The sequence below is a fragment of the Stigmatopora argus genome, chromosome 19, assembly GCF_051989625.1.
Source record: "Stigmatopora argus isolate UIUO_Sarg chromosome 19, RoL_Sarg_1.0, whole genome shotgun sequence".
Taxonomy (NCBI): domain Eukaryota; kingdom Metazoa; phylum Chordata; class Actinopteri; order Syngnathiformes; family Syngnathidae; genus Stigmatopora; species Stigmatopora argus.
The window spans coordinates 8167553-8188610 of record NC_135405.1 but is presented as its reverse complement, the minus strand read 5'-3'; the positions used below and the strand labels follow the sequence as shown (position 1 = coordinate 8188610).

At 38.2% G+C, this 21058-nt stretch overlaps 1 protein-coding gene across 1 annotated transcript; it reads left to right on the top strand.

Moving 5' to 3' along the window:
• The first annotated feature begins 4302 nt into the window (after positions 1-4302).
• enpp1 (ectonucleotide pyrophosphatase/phosphodiesterase 1) lies at positions 4303-21036 on the top strand. The gene is made up of 23 exons (XM_077587181.1): positions 4303-4628; positions 8100-8166; positions 9412-9478; positions 10586-10683; positions 10751-10830; positions 10969-11088; positions 11466-11575; positions 11670-11735; positions 11813-11885; positions 12977-13085; positions 13952-14083; positions 14189-14220; positions 14346-14473; positions 15053-15122; positions 15372-15459; positions 16091-16263; positions 16379-16418; positions 17095-17255; positions 18314-18434; positions 18853-18927; positions 19507-19639; positions 20139-20283; positions 20349-21036. The coding sequence occupies exons 1-23, from the start codon at positions 4515-4517 to the stop codon at positions 20499-20501; spliced, it is 2355 nt and encodes a 784-aa protein (XP_077443307.1). The 5' UTR covers positions 4303-4514; the 3' UTR covers positions 20502-21036.
• The last annotated feature ends 22 nt before the right edge of the window (positions 21037-21058 follow it).

Here is a 21058-nt window from a genome sequence, read left to right as displayed (position 1 = left end):
TTCAAAAACATCTGTTTCTTCCAGGTTACATCCAGAGAAACTACAAAAAAACAGGAGCTGAATGTGCATATCATGCCCACCTGCAGGACATAAGCTGCAGGCCAGCAGTCCCTCTCTATCCTCCACTGCATAATCACCAGTTGACTTTCATGAACCAAAGTACTTTTCCGCAGTCACTGAACCATCAGAAACTGAATTTTCCAGTGGAAGGTTCTGACTACAGGCTGTTTGAGAATCGGGAATAACCCTTATTATGTACTGCGATTTTGGCAAAGTCTCAGCACTTAGATATTCTTTAGAACCTGTTGGTGTTCACAACAGAACGTTAATTAAGATTAAATTAAGGATACTAGATTTTGCATGAGAATAAAAAAAAGCATATTTAAAGCATCTTGAGCACAAGTAACACGAAAACGAATGGAAGAGGTTTGCCATCATGTCGTGCTGATGTCTTGGTGCCTGTCATCTATCATATTTCTGACATAGCATATCAGAGCCAAAATGATGTCACCATGATGAACTGTCTGAAGACCCCAGTGATTGGATTGGGGCAAGGACACAAAGATCTTCTTAATTTAGTATGTGTAAATCAGTTCAAGGCGGTTTTATTCATCATTAAATGAGACGTCTGGGACAAGAAAGGTTCGTTCTAGAGGTGGTTTTCCCAACAGAGTGAGCACCCAAGTGTTATTGATGAGAGAGGTGACCACAAAACTCCAGCTATGAAGAAATTGAATGATTCCGAGAGGCAGATTATTGAAATACGTCACATTCTGCAAAATTGGAATGGGCAGATACACACAGACTTTACAACATTGAACCTATTGGTCTCAATTTTATGTGTTGTGGAGAGTGGTAGGACACAGGTGTCAAACTCAAAAGTCCTTCAAACATTTGCTAATAATAGACTAAAAGTAATTAAAAAGTCTCAAAATGAATCGTCTATCAAAACAGTTTTTAATTACCATTATAGTTTTTGTACCATTGTACAACAGAATTTAGGAGGTCTTTACAGTGGAAAATAACAAACATAGAAAAGAATACTGAAACCTCACTCCTATTTTTTGTACTTTTCTGTATTCCATGTAGAAAAACTAAGAAGATTGCTTTATTTAAACCTACAGTCCACGCTATACTGCTTTTTCCAATCATCATCAAAGCCTGAGGTATATGAGGGTGACTGGAATATGTCTGGAGCGGACATTATATAATGACATAATACGAGGACATCCTTAAGGCAAAGCCACTGAGACAGGAACCATCAAAGTTCCTCGCTCCATCCGTCCATGAGTCCTAACTCCGCCTACTTCAAAGGAGCAAAGCATCCTGGGAGGCGTGCCCTTGAGCTTCTCACATCTCATTATTGTAGCGCCGCCATTGCTCGCAGCATCCATCTGACATTCAATTAAAGTCTCGCATTTGCGCTGCCTGTATGGTTTCGCCGCAGCTGCTGTTGTCAGTTGATAATTCTTTTTTGCATGCATCCAATTCCAATTAGTAATTATAGTTATTAGCCTCGTTTATTGGCACTCCAATGGGCCCGCTACACCTGTGCTTCCAATCTGAATAAAAAGAAGTGGCAGATTAATAACTGATCTCCATTTGAATCTCTGACCCTTAGCCATCCCCCAAAATTAATGATCCAGGAAATGGATTCATTTGTGAATTAATTGCTTTATCTGTGATGTCACTGGGGATTTATTATTCTTAAATGCAGCAATTAAAACCGGATTTCTAATTGACATTCGACATGCAGGCTCCACGGGAAAAGTTGTGAGTTATCTAAGCAGCCGAACAAAAAAAGCTTAACAAAAAATAACAAAAATTTGGTGAAATATGTCTACTTATTTTCCAACAACGCTGTCAAATAAAAGGATCAGGTATATGTGAATAAAATGGAAAAAAAAACAGTGCAATAGATATGTGAACAATAAATATTAAGGAAAAAATATCCCTGCATTGTGTCTGACAATATATAAGACTTTTGATATGATTTTTGCAGGAGAGACAATCTCTTGGGATCACTTTCCAAATGTTTACATTACATTTCCTTGTAAACTATACTGCAGTATTGAATGTGAGCAATCACATATTCAAGAAAACTGCACTAAAAAAACAAATGGTATTGATTGTGACATTTTTACCTACAAATGGAAAGTTGTTTTTCAAAAACTCAGTGGAATGTAACTATAAAATAAACAACCATAAAAATCCACCAGTAAATATTTGATGTTATTCTTTCAAGCAATAAAACATGACTTATTCCCATAACAGGTAGCAATTCTGAATCCAAAACACAGTGCAGCGGTGTCAAACTAAATCTATTTGGTCAAATGGGCCGTAACAGCATATTTGGGGCCCAATAGGCTAAAAAATAACTTTATGATTTTATTAATATAGGTATGTGCGACTTACAGATGTCGGTGAATCGGTTATAATACAAATTTCTCTGTCCATCCATAATTACATCATATTTTTAATAAAGTGAAGGAGAAACAATTTGGAATTGACATGTAAAGTAGTACACTTTTACTTGACTACTTGGCCAATTAGACTGGGAACTTTCACCCCCAAAAAGTGCAATTGTCCCTTTGTTTTGTAATTTTAGGCCGAATTGGACCCCCATGTGTGCCGCTTCTGGCCCACGAGCTGTAAGTTTGATAACCCAGCTCTAGGGTAACAGGAAAGTTGCAACATCTGCCCTGTTTGAATCTCAAGCAGCATGTGTCAGAAAGTGTTTCAATGATTCGGTGACGAGAATCGAAGCAAACAGCAGAACCAAAACATCCAGCATGTCTGTGAATCTGAAGCTGACGGGAGCTTTCAATAGAGCATGCTGAGGATCGTGACAAGTCGACTGAATAATTCATGGCAGATTTACAAGTGACTAGACATAGTTTCAGGGGGAAGATGTGACTATAACTGTCAGCAGATGAATTCTTTAAGCATACCTTTCGCTTTTGCTCTTGGAGCTACATTATTTAAAAGTCCGGGCACAGTCAGGGTCAAAGCACCTTTACGTCGCTCTCTGAAAAAGCTACTAAACAAGTTTACAATTTTAGCTCTCGTTGTTGCTTTCACGTGTTGTGGGGAAGAGTTCAAATATTTTAAGCTTCTGAAACTAAATGTTGAGTCTCACCAAGTGAGACGTTTATTTTATTTCATTTTATTTTTTACCTGTGTGATCAATTTAGGCTTTGCGTTTCAAAATTTACACTGTCCAGGGTGATTTTCTATTTTAAAAGGCTGGTTATAATGAAGTGGAAAGAGCATGTGGTGAGAAGAGTAAGTGCTACATGAAATATCCACATGGAATGTATCCACATATGCTGCTTTGCTACACAGCTGTGAGAAGAACACTGTGTATCTGGTGGGTCACCCACCCACATTGTACAACTATACCCCTGAATATCCTCATACAACCTTACACAGTGTAACACATAACAACACACATTCTGTTGCACAATATGGCCTTTAAAAACACACTGACACACAAAGACAAATACACATTTCCAGCAGGGAAAAGATAAACATCCAGTGAGAGCAGATGACCAGGGGATGTTTGTGTCAAGTCAAAAAAAAGGCAAGGGTCAGAGGTCTGGAGTTCCAGCAAATTATCACGTTATCATGTGACAAGACTGGATGTGAAGGGAACCTGGCTGAAATGTATCTGATAGAGACTTCCTTAAAGATTCTCCTCACTAAGCTGCTTCTATCACACAAGCACAATCATGAATTGAATTCAAATAGACCGCTATTAGCAGTGAGGGAATATTGCCCTCTTGTGGGTGTTTGCATACCTGTTATATATATGCAATGTAACAGTAAGGAATTTTGATAATACATTGTTGTTGTTGTTTATTTTCCCCTCTTTTTATTAAAATTTTCTGCTATTTCACCTTGGTTTTCTCTGTGGCAAGAGGTTCAGCTAAACAAAATGAAATCTGAAAAAAAAATTAAAGAACAAGAAAAAGTTACAAAACTCCAATGCAGGCAAATAAACACTTAAGCATGATGAAGCCAGTTTAGACATCCATTGACAGGTATTAGAAAATTCCCCCCAAAAATATTAAAATCAGGTAAAACTCATCCATTGCTCTTAGCTCCTGAAATATAAAACGGATCATTTCTAAGCACTGACGAGAGGGAGCGCCCTATTCTCATTCCATTTTTACAAGCGTCACTTTGCAATGGAATGCAACACAATTGACTTGACAACTTCCAAAAGTACCTTGGCAAGGGTGTTTCCCATAGAAAAGTCATTGTAAATGACTCTTTCCAATGAAGGAAAGAAACATTTTTGTTTGCAGTCGTAATAGAACTCTGCAAACGTTGAAGACGTCAGTGAAAAAAAGGCGGATCTTTCGAGCAAACTGCCACATCCTGACGACCCCCTCCTTTATTTTTTTTCTTTTTCTTTCCTTTTTTTTTAAACTCAAACAGGGAACACACTGGCTGTCTTTCTGCCTCTCTGTAAGGAGCGTGTGTCTGTGTACCGGGAACATCCGAGTGCCATGGAAGGAGCATCCAAGCAGAGAGAGGAGTATACGGTGACCCCGTTTGGCACGTCGGAACCGGAGAGTCAAATGGCCCAGAAGAAGAGCAATCGTTGTAAAATAATCTCTGCGGTATGTTTTTCTAGCCAACTGCACGAAACTGATTACCACAAACTAGTTGCACATTTCGATTTCCTAACTTTGAGTGCGCGTTTTTTGTACATCGACTGCCATTGACGATTATAGACGTCCAATCCATTTGAACCTATTTATCTATCCACCCAGATCAAATGCATTGGACATTTACTAAATGCACAGCTGGATTAACGGGGGCCACATGATTTAATGTCGTGAATGGTACTGAAAGAGTTAACTGGTTGACTGCCATTGACATTGATGGATGTCCAATCTATTTTAACGGTGTTCCCCCACAGCTCTAATGAATTTGACATCTATGGCCGTCAATGGTACTGAAACACGGCAATTCCCTACCATAACTGCCAGATTAAATGGCAGTCAATGAGTTAAACCGCATGTCCAAGTACAATGGTGGAAAGTTAAACTACTTTGGCCTACTTTTATTTCCTGACAACCTAATGAGATGGAAAAACAGCAACAATGAATATATAGGCCACATTAATGAGCATTAAGTAAAATATAAACGGATGGAATATGATGGCTATTAACATATTTCAAATGCAATTTTTTGGTTGATGTTATACTCTTTTTGGGGAAAAAATCTACCTGTTAAAAACATTTATTTTCCAATTATTGCAAAACTCCAATGGGGGATGAATAATGGACTACTTTATTCTTTAATCTATTGGTGGTGGCTATTGCGAGTGTCTACTCTATTTACTTGTATAGTGTAAACTAGGTTTGATCTATTCTGAAAACCAGATTGGTGTCTTCTTCTGTAACGTTAAAACTAGTGATCCTATCATTTGCTGCTCAATGGTGAGAAGAAGTGAATGTGTCATGATGTGCAGATGTTGAAGAGCTAATGAATTTATTTGGTTTGACAATTATTTAAGCATGTATCCAAAAAGTTTGACGCGCTTAGTTTAAACTTTTGTGTGTGGGTCCAAAGGTTGCATACGTTAGTGTGTGTAAACATGGAAACAAAATGTTTTCACTCCAATGCCAAGACACATAATTCAGCAGACAGGAGTTACCCACCCACCCTCAGTAAAACAGTTCAGAGGGGGTTAGTATGTGGGAGTGTTTAGGGTCCCTTTTCCAGCTGCTTTGAATAGCATGTGACGATAGTAAAGAGTAAAGTTTTAAGTAAAAAGTGTCTTTTAAAAAAAGGACTATTTGTGTGTGTTTGCTTGCCACAAAAATAAATAAATATATAACCATGCAGCATAATTTAGTCACAAGTTCATCCCACCAAAATGGATAAACATGATGTATCTGACCTTTCAGTGCTGCACCTTTGTGCACCTTTACAATGGTTTCAGCACTAAATGCCACCGGACCACTTTGATTGGAGACATATGTGGGCAAACTGGAGGCTCCAATCTATTACTCCCTGGAGTACAAAGCTAGTTTATCTCCGTCTGTTAATAATTGTAACATTGGTCAATGTTAAACTGCACTAAAAGAGCTTGCTTAAACATAGGGTAACCTATTTTCTTCAAACATACACTTTAATGCTCCTCTCACAGTTGTGAAGAGGATATTTTTCTCATTGGAAAACAGGGATTAATACACAATTTTAATTGAGGGATAAGCAAATATCACCATAATAAAGCAAATGTATCTGCAGCAAAGATTGTACAATTGTTGCAGACAATATTCCAAACATATCAAGTTTCTAGGTACATTACATATGTTTGAAAATAACAGCGGTAAGCAAAGACTGTCAAAAATGTAGAACTTAGGTGTTAAGATTGTAACAGTTTTCCACCATACAATTTTCCTGATTGACGCACTGACATGATAGACTAAAATATCATGGACTAAAATGTGCTGATATTGGTAATTGATCAAATCAATTTGTTTTCAAATGTGGTTCCCACTTTGACATATAATTTCCACAAAATGCATGAAAGACCTGAAAAATGTTGTCACTAGTTTAAAGAGTAAATTTTTTTGCAGACAGTTTGTATACTTTCACCAACCACAAAGACAATAAAGGTAATTCCAGAGAAGTCATCTTACTCTCTTCATTATACATCTGTAAAGCTGTAAAACTCAAATCCCAGACAGGCAACGTGACCTCAGCATATTTTCATACCTGTAAAAGAATTCCAGCTGTCTCTCGTGTTAGATTATTCCAAACAACGATCAACTGAACACTATCAGAAGAGCTTATTTGTGTAAGGAAATGGAGGACATAACAGTTTAGAGAGCACTCCAATATCTGCCAAGTCAATGGCATTAACTATGAGATACAATCTTAAATCTATATTTGTTTGAAGTAGTGTAAATATTAATATACAACACAATACTGAGTCCCGATCGGATAGCTCGGAAATGTATTAAGAATTGCAAAATAGTTACTGTAAATATCTTTTTCCCCTCAATTTGGACAAATCTAAAGATGTGCAGCCCAACATAAGGTTGCAAAGAAATTACATTTAAATACATAGTTGGTTTTCATGAATATGACGTGTATAAAAAAGTCCAACGTGATAAATTGAGCTGTCTTGTTTGTGCATGTCTTGACCTATATGCACTTGTTTTGTTTGTTTAACCAGTGTTATTATGATTTTATACGAGTCATTCCAGATGAGTCCAAACTTAACTTAACTGTAACCCGGATATTTTGACTAGAATACTTTTGCTTCTATTTGTTCTTTCTTTTCCACGATAAACAAGCGCTGTAAATCTGATGTGATGTGGTGACGAAACAGACCCTCCCTAAACAATATAAACCGAACCATCAAAAATCCCCTCTAATTATATAGCCCCACTCCCACTCCCAACAAGGCAGCCAAGAAAGATGCAGCTTACCAATTACAGACCATAAGGACCATTGGAAAATCATTTGTGGCAAAAGAGGAGACAGATTACATACTATAGGTTCGGAACGCAAAATTAATGATTGGGTTTTTTTTAGGGTTATTTTATTTGAGTTATTTCCTAACTCGTTTGCTTACTTTGACGGCAATAGACGTGAAATACATTTAAAATGGGAGGGCTGGCAAAATCCGTCTAAAATTCTTAAAGTATTTTAAACCAGTTCTCAAAGAGACAAGAATGAAGGCACAATACTACTGTATTTTTTTGTACTATAAATCAAACTAGCCCAAAAATTATTAGGACTTTTGGGAAGCCCTTCTCAGTTGCTTCTATGAGTTACAGTTTGCCATGACGACCCCTGAGAGGATAAGCCAAAAGTCCGCCCACCGCCAATGTAAAATTATCAACACAAGCCTAGAGCGGTACAATAACAAATAACATGAGAAATTATATAATAATGTGCCAATAATTGCACACATTAGTCGCACTGGAGTGTATAACGCATCGCCAACCAAACCATTTAAAAACTCAGACTTATAGTCCTGAAAAGATATCAAGTGATGTTTTAAGAGTTTACGATTAAATTGATTAATTTCAACTTTGTGATGAAACCCAACATCTTTTCTATTCCAGGTTGTATTTGTCTGCTTACTCATTCTCATCCTTGCACTGGCCTTGTCATACCAACCTCCCAAAAATGGTAGGTTTCCTTCTGAATTGGAACATTATTCTGCATTTGTGACCTCTTTTGACAGATTTTCTCTGCATGTGTGCCAACCAACGTATGGAATTCAAAGCATGTGCTCCAAACGGAGCAAACTCTTTTAGTTTTTTTGTCTTTTCGGTCTTCTAGAAAGTCCCCCTATTCAAGATAAAACCCACTGTGAGTAATTCAAGCGCCGCAAAAGGGAGGGTCAAATTACCATAGCAGACAGTTCGTCGACAGTGTGGTAACACCCACCATTTGTCAGTTGGAGTCACGGCTGGCACAGGGTGCCGTGAATGCATTTTCAAATAAGACGGCGGCAGGTTAGCCATGTCTGGCGCAGGCAGCCGAGGCCTTACTGAGCCCAGTTGTGTGCAGCTGTCGCCTTCCTGGGTGGGGTGTTTTCTCTCCTGCGCCACCGCCCATACATATTTACTTACCGTATATTTCCAATTTAGCATGACATGGGAAAAAATAGACTTGACCGCAGCCTTGTCATGAGAGACATGAGTGCATCGTTCTTTGCTGTTGTACATCGCTCATAAAATATGTTGAAAGATATTGAAAACATTGGAAAGAAAGCTTTCATTGAGTTTGGGGCTTTTCCTTCACCTACTCTTCACCACAGGAACGCGCCTCCACACAGTAGCCTATTTTAAATCCAGGCCGCACTTGGGTTTGGTGAGGCAGAGAATTTCTCAGAGGTTTGGCCATATGTGCAGTCAGAAGTTGACCTGCTGTGAGGTGATTGGCAGGCTCTCCACAGTTGGAGTTATTTTGCCAATGAGAAAAACAGGGAGTACGGTTCAAAGAAAAGATCTGTAAAGACATGACCGGAAATGAGAGAAATTTAGTCCATGACAGTTTTTCTTAACTCAAAATACTTGTATTGTATCTCAAATCATCTTTACCATCAATTTATAACGTAATGTCAGTATCTCTTGAGCGTTCATTGATTGTATTTTTATATAAATGTTGTTGTTGCTAACTATCACAACACGTACTCTTTGAATACCATATCTAGCAAATGTGTTCATCCTTTAAAGCCGCTACTGCAAACTATTAAAAAAAACATTAAACTCTATAAAATTGTACCCCACGAGTAGCACAAATGTTACCAACTAATCAGCTAATAATATAAGGAATATTGCCAAAGGAATAATATATAAACAGTAATAAATTAAGGCTCCAATTTGCTCTGATACTGTACATAAGTGTGACTTAGCCTCATTTCCTCAGATAATGGTGAGAACTGGCTACATCTAGATGAATCAACGGCAAGAAATCTGGCACAGTGTCCACCAAGGTAACACCTTTACTTCTTTGTGATTTGACATTTAGCTTTTCTACTCTAATAGCCAATTCATCTCAATTTACCAGGCCATTCCCTTAATTCTTTATGTAACCAGTTTATCCTGCTGTGCTTCTGTAAATAACACCATTCACTAGTGACACCCACATTGGTGGTAAGTGGAGACCATTGTTCCCAGCAATCTGGTCTCAGCTTGTGGCTGCGGACAACAAAAAGAATTGTTCCTCACTGCCTGGATGTTCCATCTTTTTGCCCCTTTAAAACATATGTATATTTTTTAACAGTTTTTATGTTGGAGTGGGATAAAAACAGTATGTGGTAATCCCATCTAATGACTCAGCTATGAATTTGTATGTGTATAGGGTGTGTCTGTTTTTTGTTATGGAAAAAAGCTGCTCAAACTTCCTGAAAATATTTTGGGTTGTTAATGCACCATCTGACTATTTTCCGTACTTTTTTTAAAGTTGCACATGTTCAACCTTTTGGGTGGTTTTGTGTTTTTGTGTTTTTCTGCAATTACAAGACATAAAGACATAAACATTCTTTGTCACTTCCAGTTCCAATTTGATTAAATTATCAGGACAAATAGATGCTCAATTTGGAAATATCCTTCCTTTTTTATTCTAGTGTCCCAAGGAAGAGGGGGCTGAAAAGGCATTTTAATGATTAAAAGAAACTACTTAAAACTGTTGACATTTTCTTTCAAAAGTTCACTGGCAGTGCTGTCATCGTAGATAATTTAATTAGCAGAAAAATTCCGACCCTGTCGACACAGACACAATTGAGTTCAACATGCTTTATACTCAAACCCTAATCGACATAGCATTGAGCAGAGATTCTAAAATAATATGACAAGAAGAATGTGTGACTGTCTTGGAGAAACAAAGACAACAACTGGGCCTTATAGAAATCTTTCGGTCATGAAGTTCTCATCAGTAGACCCATTTGTCATTCTGATCGTCTCCTTTTGTTCTCGGTATGGCTTTTGCATCTCCTTATAGCGCCTAAGGACCAACTTTTGTTTGCCCCAGTCAGCGGGACTCCCGCTCAGTTTATGTCCATCCTTGTAAGGGTGTCACATATCTTTCCAATTTTACCCAGTTTCTCCCGGTCGCCCCTCATCCTGATTTCCTTGGACGGTTTTCGGGCGGATTATCTGAAAAATCATGGCAGCCACTTACCCGTCATCAACAAGTTACGTAAGTAGCCAAAAGGGGCAGTTCTATGGCAGGAAACATCTTGTGTTGTTAAAACACTGTTTTATAGGAGCTTTGGGGACATCTACTCCACATATGAGACCAATGTATCCTACAAAAACATTCCCCAACCACTACTCTATTGTCACGGTGAGTCATGGCTGCAGAGTTTCATTAAATGTTCCATTTATTTTTGAGTAATTATTGGGTAATTATGAATAGAAAAATCATATTTGGCTTAAATTGGAGATTAGCAGTAATGCTGACCTTTTTTTCACACCGCTACAGGGTCTTTACCCAGAGTCCCATGGGATAGTTGACAACAAGATGTATGACGTAACCCAGGATGCATTTTTCTCCTTAAAAACTCTAGAAAAATTCAACCCGAAATGGTACCAGGGAGAGCCGGTAAGTCAATGTGTGCAGACAACAGGCTTTGTACATTTTAGGGTATGTACAGAAGAAGGTTTCACATTTATTGTATTGTTAATTGTGAGAACCTTTTTAACGTGTGGGAAGTACACTGCATTTTGTAGTTTTGAATAAAGAATTTTGCCCTTGTTTGCAAATGGAGCAAAATAGCCTTGTCAACTGTAAAATGACTGCGATTGGCTGGCCACCAATAGAACATTTCACACAAACTGACTGATGAGATGTTTTATTCCAGGCGACTAAAGATGCAGTCAACATGCGTCAGTCCTTTTGATTTAATAGCCACACTCCCCATTCCTCGCCTTCTTTGTCTTCGATGTCCTCCATTTTCTCATCTCCTCAATTATCTTCAGGTCTGGATCACTGCCATGCGGCACAAATTAAAAACCGGAACCTCCTTCTGGCCTGGCTCGGACGTGGCCATCAATGGTAGCTACCCAGATTTCTACAAAGTTTACGATAGGTAAGAGCGGCATTGATCACACTACTACACACAACCACGTTATCATCCCAGGTCATACTGTAACAAATTTTTTCACGCCGCTGTCTCTGTGTAGGAGCATCAGTTTCGAAAGTAGAGTCTCGACGCTTTTTGAGTGGCTGGATTTGGGACAAGGAGAACGGTATCACGTTCTTCATAGTTTCCAACAAATCCACCTGACTGCAATGTTGTCAAAAAGCTGACTGTGTGATTTTCCAGACCTGACTTTTACACGTTGTACCTGGAGGAGCCCGACGCATCAGGACATCGTTATGGCCCAGAGAGCAGCCAGGTAAGGCAAGGTCTCAACACAAGCATAAAAACAGAGTAGAGTATTTTCCGCACAATAGGGCGCACCTATAAATGGCCTGTTTTAAAATTTCTTTCCTAAAAAAATTAAATCACACAGGATTATATGATGCAGTAGTAGGGATGGTGGTAGTGATAGTAGTAGTAGTAGTAGTACTATGGGATTGTGTTGTATATACAGTAACAGTAGTAGCGGTTAGGAGTTGTGTTATACAAATAGATAGCTGTACTAAAGGGAATTTCACATAAGGTTTAACCAATATATACATATATATATTTTAGTTGTGCCTTATAGTGGGAAAAATGTGGTACTCCGAAAGAGGTTCAGTGCCCCTCCCGAACTCTATCTTTGTCTTTATATTAGATTTTAGAACCTATTGTGTTCATAAATGCACCCTTCCTGCCCAAGACATTTTAACTTTCATGATTTGGTTTTAAAAGGGTGTTGCCAAAATGTTGGAATTTTGTTGTATAGTAATTGCTTAACCGCAATCCCTGAAATTTGAAAGGCTGTGTAAAAAAGTCTAATGTTAAACTTATAAGGACTTGCATACGTGTTAATGGTTTACTTTGTGAAGAATGGCATTTTCTTGAACCAGAATCCATTCACCTACAGAGAGACATAAAGTTCAAACTGCAGTGACCTCCCTGTTAACGTTTTACCCTGGTAAACATCCAATTTATGAAGGAGTGTTACGCCACTGCTAGTTTTGGCAGTTTAATGTTTATTGTTTTCTGAGGGTGTATTGCTGTGCCAATAAACATGCCCACAAAGGCACTACAAATTATTGGCACTTCTTAAATCACATCTGTCCTTTGGTGTCTTGGATATCAAATCAGAGGCCAATCAGACCAATCATGGAGATTGTATTATATTAGTTTTCATTTACTGTGATCAACTTATGAAGACTGTTTGCATCAACTATAGGTAATAATTTTTTCATTGAAAAACGAATATTCTTTCCATTTCACTCATATATAGATTAGGCATCAACCAAGTCAAGTTCATGAGGATCACTGATTACTCTTATTTTTTTATGAATAAATTTCATTCATGTTCACTTGTTTCTCCAGGTCGCCGAGGCCTTAAAAAATGTGGACCACATTATAAGCCTTTTAATGAATGGTCTGATGGACAGGGACTTGCATCGTTGTGTCAACCTACTCATTGTGTCGGATCACGGTGAGTTGCGAAGACTTTGCCCGCCTCTGTGGGAAAACATTACAGCAAAAATGAATAAATGACTAAAATCAACGAACTGCATACGAAAAGTGATCGAAAATGCGATGTTGCAACACTAGCATGGTGTCAATGGAGTTCCTCTGAAGTTTCAGTGGTTTTAGAGTTGAACAACATCCAGCAGGCCCAGATGGCCCTGAGGCTTCCATTTGCCAACCAAATGTTTAACTTGGTTGAGTCACTGTACTCGTCACAGAAGAACTAAAGATACGTGCCAAAGAGAGCTCCGGAAATGCGTGTGTGGACTAAGTGCTAGCAGATGTACGTTTAGTAAGATGATATACAAATTACTAGAGATGGGTATAATAAATATTGGTTGAGCAGCCCTTGCTAAAAGATAGCTTTGTTCTCCAAATTCATTAATGAATTTACAATATTTACAATGGAATGTTATTTGTTACAGAAATAATTGGAGCAATACAAAACATTCTCCATTTGAAATTGATCTTTTTCGTGTTGACTCCCACATCTGTTTCAAATGGGTATAACTAGTTTTGGCTTTTCGCAATGAAGCGCGCTGACACATCTACAATGACAAATGCATATATCAATATATAGGGCAATACTTTTCAAATACTTTTAAATAAAAGAGAACCGAAAACGATGTTACTTTAAACCAACAACTACAACAAAGAAAAAAATCTAGTAGTGGTCATTATTATTAACACACACAAAACGAAAACTAGCAAGTGATAAAAAACATCTATTATCGTCCATGGCAGCAATTCTCCTTTGTAGACCAAACGTGTTCCATTTAGGGTAACTTCCAAGAAAAAAAAAACAATGACATTTGATACATATTTTCACAGGTATGGAAGAAGCAACATGTGAAAGGGCAGAGTTTGTGTCTACGTACCAGAGCAACATTGAGAACTTCACTGTCATCCAAGGCCCGGCCGCTCGTATCAGGCCCAGCCGCTTGCCAGACGACTTCTTTTCCTGTGAGTTAGTTCCCCACACCCAACTTCCTGCCCTCCCAGTCGCCCTCAGAACCAGGCCCCTGACCTTTTCCTCACTGTGAACACCCTTTTGTTTCTCTTCCCTAGTCGACTACGAGGGATTGGTGAAGAACCTGTCGGTATGCAGAGAATTCCCAGCCTGACTCGTTGGATTTATACACATGCATGAAAGATTATGTGCCCGCTCCTCTCTTGTGTCAAACATCTCACCATGTGTTGCTGCCTGCTCTTGTCTGTTCTGAAGTGCAGGACCCCTGAGCAGCCAATGAAGGCGTACCTTAAAGAGAATCTCCCTAAACGCTTTCATTTTGCCAACAATGTAAGGATAGAGAGAGGACACCTCTACATGAAAGAAGGTTGGCAAGCAGCACTGTAAGTCCTTATTTTTCATTTTTTGAAAGTTATTTTTTTTAAATAAAAACAATACTGTCCCAGTTTTCACAAATCCACCATATGTATTCAACAACCATGCATTACCAGCAAGGCAACGTCAGGAATTCACGTAAAAGAGAAAGAAACAACCCCAGATTTTCTGGCGGAAAACCTCACTAAAAATCGAGACAGTAGCTTAAAGAAACAACACGGTTGTCTAGTAGTTAGTACGTCCGGTTTAGAAATTCCACTCATGCCCTCATGTGTTTAGTCTGTGGGGGGAAAAATGTGCATTATTAGATTCATTCAAGGGTTTCAAGTTTTCCGTGAATGCCGAGAAAGACTGCAGATAAGTACGACAGAAAAAGTGGTAAATGAAATTAAGTTTAATAAAACACTGCATGAAATAACCTAAAGTAAAAAAAGTTGTATTTTTTTTTAAAAGAATATATATAGTAATTGGTTAAAAGCTTGACAGTCATTCTAGGCAGATTTAAATGATCGGACTTTGAAAACAATACGGTCTTGAATTAAATATTATATAATAAAAGTGTGTTTTTGTTTTTTTAATGTGTGCAGAGAGCGCAAGGAAGTTAAGTACTGTGCAGGTGGTTTCCATGGCTCCGATAACGTTTTTACCAACATGCAGGTGAGACAATGGCCACATGTTAGTCAGTCTTATTTAAAGGAAGTGAACGACGCTTGTAAAGTTTACAGAAAATGTACTAATGTTGACAAATGAGCAGCCATCACTTAGCTAGGATTTAAGAAAGACATATTTACACATTCCTCATATTTTCCTTTTCTTTATTCTCTAATGAAGTAACGACCACATAGATTACATACAGTACTTATTTGTTATTAAGACTAAATTAGGATCTATGTTTTTTTTTTCCAGGCAATCTTCATCGGTTATGGTCCTGGATTTAAAAGTAACATGACTGTGTCCCCTTTTGAGAACATTGAATTATATAACCTCATGTGTGGTAAGTGATAGCTATGACTTCATCTGCTCATGTATAATAAGTAAGAATTTTTCTACAGTTAAATAGTACAAATGTTTTGGTCATAAATAGTGTTGAAATGCAGTTTTATTTTATATTGCAAAATACATGATACGGAAGATTAGCAAAGCAACAAGGGTCGTGAAAACGCTTAGATGAGGCCCAAAAATAAATATTGGCCTAACCATAATTAGAACCAACCAAGTAAAAAATATGATAATAATGAGAAAACTCTGTCTCAAAACTGTGTATCGGAAGGTGACCTAAATTTCAAACCCATATTTAGGCAATTGAACTACATTTACGTTTACAAAATGGACCAATAGAAGCAATACAGTGACTTTAATTTTCTTACTCTAGAATAAATCTTTGAATTACTAATCAGTTCCTCTTTTGAATTGGAATAATTCACATGTACATTTCAAGGGGAAGGCTTGACATGACCACAAAGAAAGCCTTTTCTCTGCATTATTTTGGATCATCACTGGACGGCATAACACTGTGTTGACTTTGTTTGGATATTTGGCCCAAGGCTCTTTTGACAAGGCTGCATAATAAAAATAAGGCAAACACATGAAGCTTTGTTAAGTCATTTGAAATGTCTTAACTTCAGATCTTCTTGGCATCCCTCCTGCTCCAAACAACGGTACACACGGGAGCCTGAACCACCTCCTGACTCATCCTGTCCACCTCCCTGTTCACCCTGCTCAGCTCTCCCACGACACCCCATGTGAGGCAGGTGACTCCCACGCTACTCTCGACCTAAACTGCACTTGCGGCGCAAAGGTAAACTTTCATTCCCTACGATCAACAGAGAATTGCAACTGTGATATCTATACATACCCCAAGTACAAAATCAATTACAGTATCATTTGCAGTATGCAATATTTCCTCCTTATAGGATAAAGACATGGACACGACAAGCTTGATTTCAAATGCCAGTGAGTGTCTTATTTTTCTGTTTTTACATTCATGCTGCTGTTTGGTGGGAGCCTTAAGGGGAACTCATTTATGTGGTTTCAGCGCTGTGAGTGTATTCGCAATCCGCAGTGCCAGAATGCGTTGTATTTTTAGACTTTTTTCTTCCAGCAGTTCAGCAGTGCGGTAGACGTTTGGTCCTTGTTTATTTTCCACAGGCTAAAGTTCCCTTGTACTCGATGAAGTCAGTATAATATCGCCTTTTTCCAAATGAATGAAAGCCAAACCTTGCTGTGTTTTTCTCTGTTTTGTGTAAATCAAATTCTATTCATTCTTGTATTATACAGTTCAAGATCCATGCGTGCGTGTGCCTGTTCGCTCACGCCTGTTGAATAACGTGTCCGGAAAATTCCACCACAAAATGTCGTAATAGAATTCTTGGAGTAATGTATGACTCCATGATCAAACACAATACAAAGAAATCCAAATTGGCTGCCATTCAAATAAAACTCGAAATTCTGAAAATCCCAATTGGTGGCGACTGACATAATTCTATGACCTGAAAAATAGTGTTATCTCTACTTACAACATGAGTTGGTTTCAGAAATGGTTTACCTAATTTTAATTTTCCGTAATGTGTTTGTACTAGTATAAGTAGAGTAATACAGGTTCCACTGTACATGTTCTTTTCTATTATAGACGTCAAATCTAGTTTACGTCGCCTCCACCATCCTTTCGGCGTTCCCATCGTCGTCCAGCCAGACGCAACCTTTTGCCTACTTCACCAGTCCAACTACATCACAGGTTACAGTCAAGATCGGCACATGGCTCTGTGGGTGTCGTATACCATCCCCAATCCGGTGAGTCTTTCACTCTTAAACATAGCCTTAAACTTGCAGTAAAGGATGGAGAGTCAATGAGGGTTTTACCTTTTAACATCCCTGCTAAAATGCTCTAAGTAATATTAATGATTGTATCTTTTCAACGGACCTGGTTATGGATGAGCCAATGAGATAAGAATGGTGATTTACCATTCATTCACTACATAGAATTTACAAGACCATCATAGTGAGTTAGAAACGTTGTTTTTGCAATTACAAAAGTTGTCTTAGGAACCCCATTGATTGGGACTCTTAATGAATACAGGAATCAGGTTTAAGACTGAGGACATTTTACACATACCGCCCATGTCATAGTAATGACAGTAAACTTTGGCCTCCTTCAATGTGTGTCCTCAGCTATGTTGTCACTCATTCCATGGGTTATTTTGAGCTACCTTCCTCTTGTTTATTTCCAAAGTCCAACGAAATGCCAACTTGCAGTTGATTCTATTCTGAGAGACAGACAATTTGAGTGCTTGGTAATGTTATACCTGCTGCCTAGGTCATGATGAATTGCCTTTTGACACCTCAAAGTCCAGTTGTGCTAAAATAAGATTGGAACCATTTTGAATGCATGCTAGAGCTCAGCAGGAAACAAATTCTGTCACTGTCTTAGTGACACACATTTTAATAGACCTTTTTCCCTCTTTCCAATTATCTGAAAGACACACTTATGTTGTTAAAATTAGTATAAAATCTTATAAGACTGTTTACAATCTTGGATCTGGTTCTTAAATTTCTCAGCTGTAAGAGAATGCACTTATGTGCACCTAGCAAGTAGAACGGGTTCGACCAGGTAAAGTTTTTGTCTACTACTCCCTTTTGAGATATCTATAAGGGACTAAATGTGCAAAACCTTGTTTTACTATGGATTGAAATGAGAAATAAAATAAATCTTAATGGAGCAAACAAAAACAGTGCAATGCCCTCACTGACACGTAGTCAGTGCCAATCCAAGCAACCTCACGCAACACCTGCAGGCTGGAGACTGTTTTCCCAACACTGCACCTTGACCTTTGACCAATGGACTCTTTCAGGCCATACCGGAACCCGTAGATCCATCTACTGGCTCGTGTCTTCGCGCTGATGCCCGCATACCACCGGCCACCAGCCAGATGTGCAGCAATGACAACACCCACGGCCTGCTGCATCCCCTCAGTGAGTGTTCGTGCACAGCTGCTCATCCACTAAATCAAAGCTGACATGCTTGAGAACAGCATTGTCATGCAAAAAAAGAGGAATACAGTAACTTTCAGAGCTGGAATGTCCTTGCTGAATTGCTATGTAGCTCCAAGTACAGTGCAAATTATTTTCTTGTGAACATATAACACTGTATTTACTGGACTATAAGTCACGGTTTTTCATAGTTTGCCTGGGCCCACATGGTATGTATTGTTATTTAACCTGTTGTTACCAAAAAGGTAACTTATACTCCAGTGCGATGTCTATTTTTTTACTCTTCATTGTGTATTCTTTGACTGGTGCGACTTTTTTCCAAGAAATGCAGTGCACAGCTCTCTAAAACTGTAGCATGTATAAGTAATACTAATTTGTTCTTTTTTTTTTCTTCCAAAAGACCTGAGCGGCAAAAAAGAGAGTGCAGACTCACTCATCACAAGCAACACGGTGCCAATGTTCTCTGCATTTAAAGGTGAGAGGGTTTCTACATCTGAAAAATTAGAAAATACGTTGTCGTTATAGTCATAAAAATATTAATTATACCCCAAAGTATACATTTATCCATAATACCACAGTACAACAGGCTAAAGAGTAATGTTATGAACCGATAGCTCTGGAAATACATCTGCATTTTTGTAAAAAAAAAAACCTCATACATTCATTCACTATCTGTCCCTATCCCAGCCAACAGTTGTTTTTTTTCCAATACTCATAGATGCTTTGGTTGAATACAGAAGAAAATGTTTTCACTGGGACCACCCAGAACAATGGAAACCAAACTCCTTTGCAATTGGTGTCTATACTTGGATGCTTATCCTTAAAATAGTTTGCAGATGCTTCTCCCTAGTGGCTAAAACAAAAACAGGCTTCTATGGCATGTCAATTCTGCACAAAGTTCAGCCCAAACAAAAACAAACAAAGAAGTGTTACCAGTCAAATAACTAGTGTTAGGTCCAAAAGTACCATACTTTATCTGCATCATTTTTTTCAGATATTTGGTGTTATGTGAGCATATCAAATGAATAGAAAATGTTTTTCCTCTTCGAAACAGCTTTTTGGCACCATTTCCATGGGTTCATCCTTCCAAAATACTCAGAGGAGCTGAATGGACTCAACGTCATGAGCGGTCCAATATTTGATGAGGATTACAATGGAAAAGTTGATGCCCTCAAGAACCTTGCGCCGTAAGACATTCACACATTATTTTTCATCTACCTGCTAAACTTGGATCACAAATTCTTTCTTGCATCGGGTTTTCTGTTGGTTATAAAATTCCTGTCTGAGTATAAGTTGCATTTTTTTCATAGTGGGCCCACGACTAATACTCAAGTTTGTTAGGGTATAGTTATCTTAAAATCTGCTGTTTTTATATTTAGCCTGTTGTTCTCCATTTTACTATTTCTACTTTTAATTATGTTTGTGCTTGGTTTCTTATCAAATAAAATTGCCCTCCCTAAAATCCGACTTATACTCCAGTGCAACTTATATCTACTTTTTTGTTCTTTGTTGCGCATTATTTGATTGGTGTGATATATAGTCTGAAAAATACGATAATAATCAATGTCCCTTCAAGTGGACATCTCGTTCATTTCAACGTTCTTTCAATTTTTCCAAGGAATAAATGTAGTGGGAAGAGTACACGTTCAAATGTGATGACAAGATTTCAAAAAATTCTCTCCCCAGGAATGAGGCTGCCACACCGACGCATTTTTTCATCATCCTGACCAGTTGTGAAAATCAGACTTTCGGACCGACAAACTGTCAGGGTCCTCTCCGGGTCAAGTCTTTCATTCTTCCACACAGAGCCGAGTACACAGAGCAATGCACGGTGAGTAACGCCACGCTGTACTACGAAACTTCTCTAGCTTCTCTAAATGTCTCTTTCCTCCGTAGAGTGACTCCGATTTCACGTGGACGCAAGACTGGATGAAGCTCCACAAAGCCCGCGTGCGTGACATCGAACTCCTGACCGGATTGAGTTTCTACCACGACAGGTTGTCAGTGGGTGAGACGATACAGCTCAAGACGTTTTTACATCGTGACTGAAAGTTGGAGCTTGAAAAAAAAGGACATTTTGGTAAATAATGGTATAATTGGTGCCTTATCTTTTTTACAATAAGCCGGCAAAGAAATCCCAATGTCCAGGTTTATATATTTTTACCGGGATGAAAAAAAAGGTTGTACATACAAACACCATACATTGGTTGTATATTTTGTTAATTGTGTCATTGAATGATTTAATTTCTTTTGAAGACCAAATGAACACAATGTTAACGAAATTGAGACTCGAAGGCTCAGAGGGAAAATTACCAGTGTATCTCATTGTATTAGAATATCATTAAAATATTCTAGTTATTGAGTTGAGCTGAGGAAAATGACTTACATTGCCTTTTATATCAATGTTTTTATTTTTGTTTTTCCTCCACTTGTGAATCTTTGTATGAGAGTTTGAGTGGGTAGACCTTGGAATGTAAAGCGCATGAGCGTGTACAGTATTTTTGGACTTGGAATTGAAGGATTTAATTTCCCTATTCATGAGACTGAGCATTTGGTCTATACAGTAAAAAACCAATACCATGAATAGTTTCTGGACTTTATTTAAA